The sequence below is a fragment of the Scomber japonicus genome, chromosome 23 (genome assembly GCF_027409825.1).
Source record: "Scomber japonicus isolate fScoJap1 chromosome 23, fScoJap1.pri, whole genome shotgun sequence".
In the NCBI taxonomy this organism is placed as follows: domain Eukaryota; kingdom Metazoa; phylum Chordata; class Actinopteri; order Scombriformes; family Scombridae; genus Scomber; species Scomber japonicus.
In genome coordinates, this window is record NC_070600.1 from 25,849,884 (window position 1) to 25,858,127 (window position 8,244).

Here is an 8,244-nt window from a genome sequence, read left to right on the forward strand (position 1 = left end):
AAAAAAAAAAAAACTGGATTCTCGTTTCTCCGACTTTAAAAAAGTCTTTAAGTTAGAAAAAATCTGAAATCTGTAAAAACGAACGTGATGAAGTCTGTTAAAGTTTAAAGTCAGGATTATTAAAGTCAAATTACTAAAATCAAGATTATTAAAGTCAGGATTATTATAGTCAGGATTATTATAGTCAGACTATTAAAGTCAGGTTATTAAAGTCAGGATTGTTAAAGTCAGGATTATTATAGTCAGGATTGTTAAAGTCAGGATCGTTAAAGTCAGGATTGTTAAAGTCAGGATTATTATAGTCAGGATTGTTAAAGTCAGGATTGTTAAAGTCAGGATTGTTAAAGTCAGATTATTAAAGTCAGGATCGTTAAAGTCAGGATTGTTAAAGTCAGATTATTAAAGTCAGGATTATTATAGTCAGGATTGTTACAGTCAGGATTATTAAAGTCAGATTATTAAAGTCAGGATTGTTAAAGTCAGATTATTGAAGTCAGGCTATTAAAGTCAGGCTATTAAAGTCAGGATTATTATAGTCAGGATTGTTAAAGTCAGGATTATTAAAGTCAGATTATTAAAGTCAGGATTATTAAAGTCAGGATTGTTAAAGTCAGATTATTAAAGTCAGATTATTAAAGTCAGGATTGTTAAAGTCAGGATTATTAAAGTCAGATTATTAAAGTCAGGATTGTTAAAGTCAGGATTATTAAAGTCAGACTACTAAAGTCAGGATTATTAAAGTCAGATTATTAAAGTCAGGATTGTTAAAGTCAGATTATTAAAGTCAGATTATTAAAGTCAGGATTGTTAAAGTCAGGATTATTAAAGTCAGATTATTAAAGTCAGGATTGTTAAAGTCAGGATTATTAAAGTCAGGATTGTTAAAGTCAGGATTGTTAAAGTCAGAGTTTAACACGGTTCGTTAGAACAGAAAACAGAGATCTTGATGTTTTTGGGTTTTAAAACGTTTTTTCGGAGCTTTGAGAAACGTCGGGATGAATTTCAGAATACAGAGTTTTTATCTTCAGAGATGTTTCTTCATGGTGTGGCTTTAATCCAAAGATGGTTTGTGTTGGCACAGAGCGTTTGATCCGTCGTGCTGCAGACAGACTCAACAGTTCATTTGTGGCGGCTGCCTCTCCTCTTCATGGCCGCCGTACACTGAGGACAGTACCACTTCCCCTTCGGAGCCTCCGTCAGACCCACGCAGCCGTAGTGGAACCACTCGATCGGACACTGCAACAGAAAACCCACTTCAGCGCTGCGCACACACACAAGCTAAATACTTCATCATTAAATTACTGTTGCAGTTATTTTAAAATACAGATTACATTTAGATATTTGAATCAATGAGACGATCAGAACATTAATCAATAAGTGTTTTACTGAATGAGCTGATCTATAGATAACTAACCAGTGAAGTCGTTTCCTTCATAATAAATGAATAATTATAAATAATTAAGTGAAAGTAAGGTTGTAACTAATGACTTATTATTATTAGTTAAGCTTTAAGTTTATTGGACAAAAACACCCAAAATATTCACATTTCATAAGAAATAAATATTTTCTGTTCCAGCTTTAAATAAAAGACGTTTTTAAATGATTTCACTATTTTCTAAACTCAAGATGAATTAATCGGTTCTTTATTTGAACCAGATTAAAGAGTAAAAATGAATATATACGAGTCATCTTAATGAAGCTGATACTCACGTCTGTGTTGTCACAGCCGACCATCTCGCCGTAAGAAACCTGAGAAACAAGAACAGAAAGGCCTTCAACACACGTACGACAGGAAGTGGTCTTAGACAGGAAGTGGTCACAGACAGGACGTACCTGGTTACAGATGCAGTATCGGGGCTCGTTGGGGTCGTAGGTCCAGTCCACCTGGCTGTTGGCCTCGGCCTCGGGCAGCGCTGATGCATGCTGGGAAAGCTCCTGAGCCAGCGCTGAGGATGAGGAGCAGGACGACAGCGAGGAGGACGAAGACGAGGAAGATGATTGGTGGTTGGAAGACTTGATGCTGCTTCTGGAGGAGGAGGAGACACTCAGTGATTGGTTGGTTAAAGTTTGTGTAAAGTAAGAATAAATATGTTTGACATACCACAGAAAAGTGTGTTGTTAACCACCCTGACAAATTTGAATGATTAAAAAAATATAATCACCAAATATATGAAATTAGGCTTCAAAGTTGTGTAAAAATCGGCGGCTAACTCAGCTAACTGGCTAACTGTAGACTGTAGTAGTAGTAGTGTGTGCTGAATGTATTTCTACCTCTACAGCAGCAGGGGCGGGTTTATGCTAATCCTAGCTCCACAATTCAAATCTAAATGGTTGAAATGTTTTTACACCTTTTTTAGAAACACATTTATGACCTATTTAATGTGTTTAGAAGAAAATGTCTGAATTCACTTTACACGGTCTTTAAAGACTGAGCGAGAACTGAAGCTCAACAACAGACTAGTAACCATGTGAAGCAGTTACTGTAGTTGGGGTGGGGGTGTCTTACTTGGACTTGCGTCCCCGGGAGTCGGAGGCGGTGGTGGGGGCGAGGGTCTGGGTGAGGGTGGAGGCCAGGGCGGAGGAGGAGTAGCCGCTGTTATCCCGGGACAGAGAGAACTCTCCTCTGAGCTGGAAGTCGTTGTTCTTGATGGCCTCGTAGCTGGCCTTCAGGCTGGACGTCCTGCGGCCCTCCTTCATCTGAACACACAGTCAACCCACCGTCACGCCAACCGCCCGTCACATGTTCACATGCGTGTGATGTCATGCAGGTGCGCGTTACCTGAGCGGTGGCCTGAACGGCCTGAGCGGCTGCCATGGTGATGGCCCCGGCTCCGGCCCCGGGCCCCGCCGGCAGGGAGCTCAGGTTGTAGGACGCCAGCGGCTGAGACGAGTTCACACTGTAAACGCTGTTGTTGGAGGACGACGTGCTGTTGGCACGGCAACCTGCAGGGACAAAACACACTGTTACACACCGACAGGTGGAGGACAGGTGGAGGGTTAGAGGTGGAGGACAGGTGGAGGGTTAGAGGTACAGGAGGACAGGTGAACAGGTGGAGGGTTAGAGGTAGAGGACAGGTGGAGAGGAGGAGGAGGAGGACAGGTGGAGAGGAGGAGGACAGGTGGAGAGGAGGAGGAGGACAGGTGGAGGTGGAGGAGGACAGGTGGAGGTGGAGAAGGACAGGTGGAGAGGAGGAGGAGGACAGGTGGAGGTGGAGGAGGACAGGTGGAGGTGGAGAAGGACAGGTGGAGGTAGGACAGGTGTGGAGGTGGAGGAGGACAGGTGAACAGGTGGAGGGTTAGAGGTGGAGGACAGGTGGAGGTGGAGGAGTTACCTGGCGTGTTCTCCTTAGAAGCGTCTGATGTGAGTGTAGACAGCAAAGCTTCAGACTTGAACTTTTTCTCTGGAACGTGTTCAGTGGTGTGATGAGTCGGAGCGCTGTACTTCCTCTCTGAGACACACACACACAGACACACACACACACACACACACACAGAGACACACACACAGAGACACACACACACAGAGACACACACACACAGAGACACACACACACACACACACACAGAGACAGACACACACACACAGAGACACACACACACAGAGACACACACACACACACACACACACAGAGACAGACACACACACACACAGAGAGAGAGAGACACACACACACACACACAGAGACACACAGACAGAGACAGACACACAGAGAGAGAGAGAGAGACACACACACACACAGACAGAGACAGACACACACGCACACACACACACAGAGACAGACACACACGCACACACACACACAGAGACAGACACACACACACACACACACACACACACACACACACACACAGAGCGAGAGAGAGAGACACAGTATTGATCAGTGAGGTGCAGCTGTATTGATTGACAGGTGAGTATTGAGGACTTACTCTCAGCTGTGGTGTGGGAGTGGACGTGGTGGTTGTTGATTGGCTGAGACGGGCTGTCCATCTCTAACGACCCTAAAGAACAACAGCAGCAGCAGCAGCAGTGATCAGGTCTCACCAATAACCAATAACCAATAAGAACATGATCAATAAGAACATGATCAATAAGGAGCGAGGCTCACGTCTCTCCAGGATCTCCGTGATGCCGGCGTTGTCGGCCTCCAGCTCCATCTTGAACTTGGCCAGTTCCTGGTCCAGTTTCCTCAGGTGACGGTCCACCTGATCAGGGACGAGACCAACTACTGATTACATCATCACTCATTGATTACATCATCACTCTTATTGATTACATCATCACTCAACATCAGCTGGCAGGTAACTGATTGATCAGCAGTTTAACAGTTTTCCAGGATGAATGAGAGACTGCCACCTGCTGGTGTTTGGAGTGAATCACACTCAAACATTCACTTCATATAAACTCTGTGTTCTACCAGCTGATTCATCTCCACCAGTAAAACCAGTAAAACCAGTAAAACCAGTTTATCTCCACTCGTTACTGTCCAGTCTTCCAGTCTGATACTCACCAGATCATAAATCTGATTGGCCAGCTGCACTTTCTCATCTGCATCTTCCAAAGCTTTGTAATAATCCTGAAACACAGATAATCATAATTATAATAGATGGATAGATAGATAGAGAGATAGATAGATGGATAGATAAATAGATAGATGGATAGATAGATGGATGGATAGATGGATAGGGAGAGATGGATAGATAGTTAGTAGATAGATGGATAGATGAATGATAGATAGATGAATGAATGATGGACAGATCAGTTTGGAGTATAAAGGATGGACGCTGGAACCTTTTTAATAACTTCCATCTGCTCTTCTCTCCACTCAGGTTTGTTCTTCTTGGCGTTGACGAAGAACTCGATGACTTTCTGCTCCAGCTGGTCGGTGGCGTCTGAGTTCAAGAGACAGGAAACACAACATGAACAACTCCAACTCCTCCTCCTCTCCATTAAAGGACAGATTCACCACGTTTAATACTTCCACGTCTCATTCAGACTCACTGAGTGAAGTTTACAGCTTAGTTTAGATAAAACTCACATTAACAATATTAATAAGTAACATAATGTACAGCTGTCTTATATTTCAGTTGTCAGATTGTTCAATTTGAGTTTTTCTAAACAAATATGAAGATAAACAGCTGCACTTAATGTTTGAAGGACTCATCTTCATAGTATTTAAACAGTATTTTATGTGTATTAGATCTTTTTTTCTCTTCATTTAAGTTTAATATGTTTGTTATAATAATAATAATAACAATAATAATAATAATAATAATAATAATAATGTGTATACTTATCTCTGATGTTTAATGTAATATCAAACCTTCATTATCTCAGGTATCATGACAGAAAACTAAGACTTTATCAACATATTGGCTTGTTGGTAAGATGATGAATTCATAAATCAGTTAACTAGATTTAAAAGCAGCATCAGGTTTGTTAAAATGTACCTTTAGTATTTTTGTTGGTTTTCTATCATTTGAAATGATATTTGCATCATTTTTTAATCAAAAGTAATTGAAGTATTTTGTCCATATTGAGTCATTGATCCTAATATGAGATTATTGGCTAATATCATTATTATCTACTACTTATTTTATTCTGTCTCATGAATAGTAATTACTATAATTTTTAATGTTTTAAATTAAACCACTGAACCCGCTGTGTACGTAAGGTTGTGCGTGATGAGGTCACCGGAAGTGACAGCGTTGACTGTAACACCGGTGTTCCGTGCAGAAATGTCCCCGTTAGCAGAGAGCCGCTGTTAGCTCTGGTAACGCTACTGATTCCCAGCGCAGTGTAACGGTGTGTTAACGGTGCATTAACGGTGTCTCCGGTGTGTGGGGACCGGTACGTACTCTGCACCTGCAGGTCCATCTCCCGCATCTCCGTGAACCTGTCCCGCAGGTCCATGGGAAGCTGCTCGATCACTGCGGAGAAGAAGAAGCTGTTAGCACGGCTATGCTAAAGGCTAACGGCTAGGATAAAGGCTAACGGCTAAGCTAACGGCCGAAGCCAACACAATAACACGCATTTAACACTTATTTAACCCGCATTAACGACACAAAAGGCGACAGGCCGGAAGCCGGAGCCGCGGACTCACTCTCCAGATAATCCTCCAGGTACAACATCGCGGCGGCGTCTCAGTTTTCTGCGTTTTATAAATCAAATGTCCGCTTCCAAAATGGCGCCGCCAGACGCCGTCTCTCCCTCTGAAAAACAACCCGAACCGTGACGTCACGCGGCCTGACGTCAGCGGCTGGTCCGCGCCGCCATTGGCTGAAACTCCAGCGGGCATTGATTGGTACAGGGGGTTCAAACTCGAGGCCCGCGGGCCAGAACCGGCCGCCGAGGAGTCCACTCCGGCCCAATGTTCTGTCTTTCTTTCTTTCTTTCTTTCTTTCTTTCTTTCTTCTCAGAACAGATGCATCATGGGAGGTGTAGCTCGTTTATATAAATAAAATCCCTCAAACTGTCCCAAAGTGTTTAATTTATAGTATTTATTTATTATAACATGAATCTGCATTCCTGAGGATATACATATTTATGTCACTGGTATATCAGCACACTACACCAATATTACTATTATATATTTATTATAGTTGACAATATTTCTATTTATTCTTTTCTTATTGCTGCTCTTATATTCTATTTCCTGTCCACTTGCTGCTGTATTAATGCTAATAAAAAGGAAACAGGCTCAACTAAGCTCATATTAATCTGTGAGAGTAGATAGAACATGTTTATTACATATGTTTAACTTTATTATTATTCATTTATTAACTTTATTTTTACCCAGAGAGTCCATTGAATGATCATTGTTCCTAATAAACTGCTTCTATTAACACTAAACATGAAAAGTGTCTCTTCTGCTCCTTTAATGACAGATTCAGCATCAGGAAGTTTAGATGTGTGAATATGAAGTCAGTCTGTCCGTTATTGTGTTTAAACATTTAGATCTATTTCATTTATTGTTTCAGTTTCAGCTGAAATTAAAATGTTTCATAAATTAGTTTTTATCTCACTGCTAAAAACAAACATTAAATCTAATTAATCTGAATTATATGAACTCTTTATGTCTGTTTTGAATGTTCCTTCCTTCCTTCCTTCCTTCCTTCCTTCCATCTGTCCTCCCTCTCTCCTTATCTCTTTCCTCCTTTCCTTCTTTCCTTTCTCCATCCCCCTTTCTTCTTTCCTTCTTTCCTCCCTCCCTCCTACCTTCCTTCCTGACTTCTTTCATTCGTCATTCCTTCCTTCCTCCCTTCCTTATTTCCTTTCCTCCCTTCCTTCCTCCATCCCCCTTTCTTCCTTCTGTCGTTCCTTCCTCTCTCTCTCCTTCCTTCCTTCCTCCCTGCCTTCTTTCCTTTACTCCCTTCCTCCCTCCTATCCTCCCTCCTTTCCTCCCTTCCTTGACTCAAACACAGCAGGAGGGTTAACAGAGTATTGTGATATTTACATCGATCCCCAGACACCAGGTATTAATCTAATTATATAAATTATAAATGTAAATGTGTTTTGGTGCCAGAACAACAGAGTCATGGTGTGTTCTGTCCACTAGAGGACGCTGGTTAGTCATGAAGTCAGATTCATTAATAATAATATGATTATAATGAACTGTATTAACTGTAATTCTGCAGCATTAAAGCATCAGATGAATATAATATATAACAGCATGTGTCTGGATTTAAACATCTAACAGTGAATCTTTACTCTTTCCTTTTTAAATGAATCAGATCAGTATATTTCTCTATACTTTACTCATATTATAATATATGTTATAATATATATAATATAATATGATAATATTATATTATATATATTATAACATATATTATAATATATTAGAATATTATAATATATATATAATATAATATTAACTGTATGTTTCTGTTGGGTTATTATATCTGTTGTTAAATCCAACCTGGGTTGTGTGTGAGTGTGTGTGTGTGTGTGAGTGTGTGTGTGTGTGTGTGCATGAGTGAGTGTGTGTTCGTGTGTGTGTTCGTGTGTGTGTGTGTGCATGAGTGTGTGTTCGTGTGTGTGTGAGTGTGTGTGAGAGAGAGAGAGTGTGTGTGTGTGTGTGTGTGAGAGAGAGAGTGTGTGTGGGTGTGTGTGTGTGTGCATGAGTGTGTGTGTGTATGTGTATGTGTGTGTGTGTGTGTGTATGTGTGTGTGTGTGTGTGTGTGTGTATGTGTATGTATGTGTGTGTGTGTGTGTGAATGTGAGTGTGTGTGTGTGTGTGTAT

At 41.2% G+C, this 8,244-nt stretch overlaps 1 protein-coding gene across 1 annotated transcript; it reads right to left on the bottom strand.

The window, feature by feature from the left end:
- Positions 1-792: 792 nt before the first annotated feature.
- Positions 793-6,518, bottom strand: ing3 (inhibitor of growth family, member 3). The gene is made up of 12 exons (XM_053344012.1): positions 6,102-6,518; positions 5,857-5,928; positions 4,790-4,890; positions 4,509-4,574; positions 4,107-4,203; positions 3,928-3,999; positions 3,333-3,449; positions 2,780-2,943; positions 2,507-2,697; positions 1,834-2,026; positions 1,711-1,749; positions 793-1,236 (listed from the first exon to the last, which is right to left on the bottom strand). The coding sequence occupies exons 1-12, from the start codon at positions 6,127-6,129 to the stop codon at positions 1,120-1,122; spliced, it is 1,257 nt and encodes a 418-aa protein (XP_053199987.1). The 5' UTR covers positions 6,130-6,518; the 3' UTR covers positions 793-1,119.
- Between the last annotated feature and the right edge of the window lie 1,726 nt (positions 6,519-8,244).

Bases quoted from the DNA above. Each gene is read 5' to 3' on its own strand.
- ing3 (XM_053344012.1), bottom strand. From the start codon at position 6,129: ATGTTGTACCTGGAGGATTATCTGGAGA. The intron at 4,575-4,789 runs GTTCCAGCGTCC...TCTGTGTTTCAG, and splicing joins AGATGGAAGTTATTAAAAAG to GATTATTACAAAGCTTTGGA. The intron at 4,204-4,508 runs GTGAGTATCAGA...GTCCCTGATCAG, and splicing joins CCAATCAGATTTATGATCTG to GTGGACCGTCACCTGAGGAA.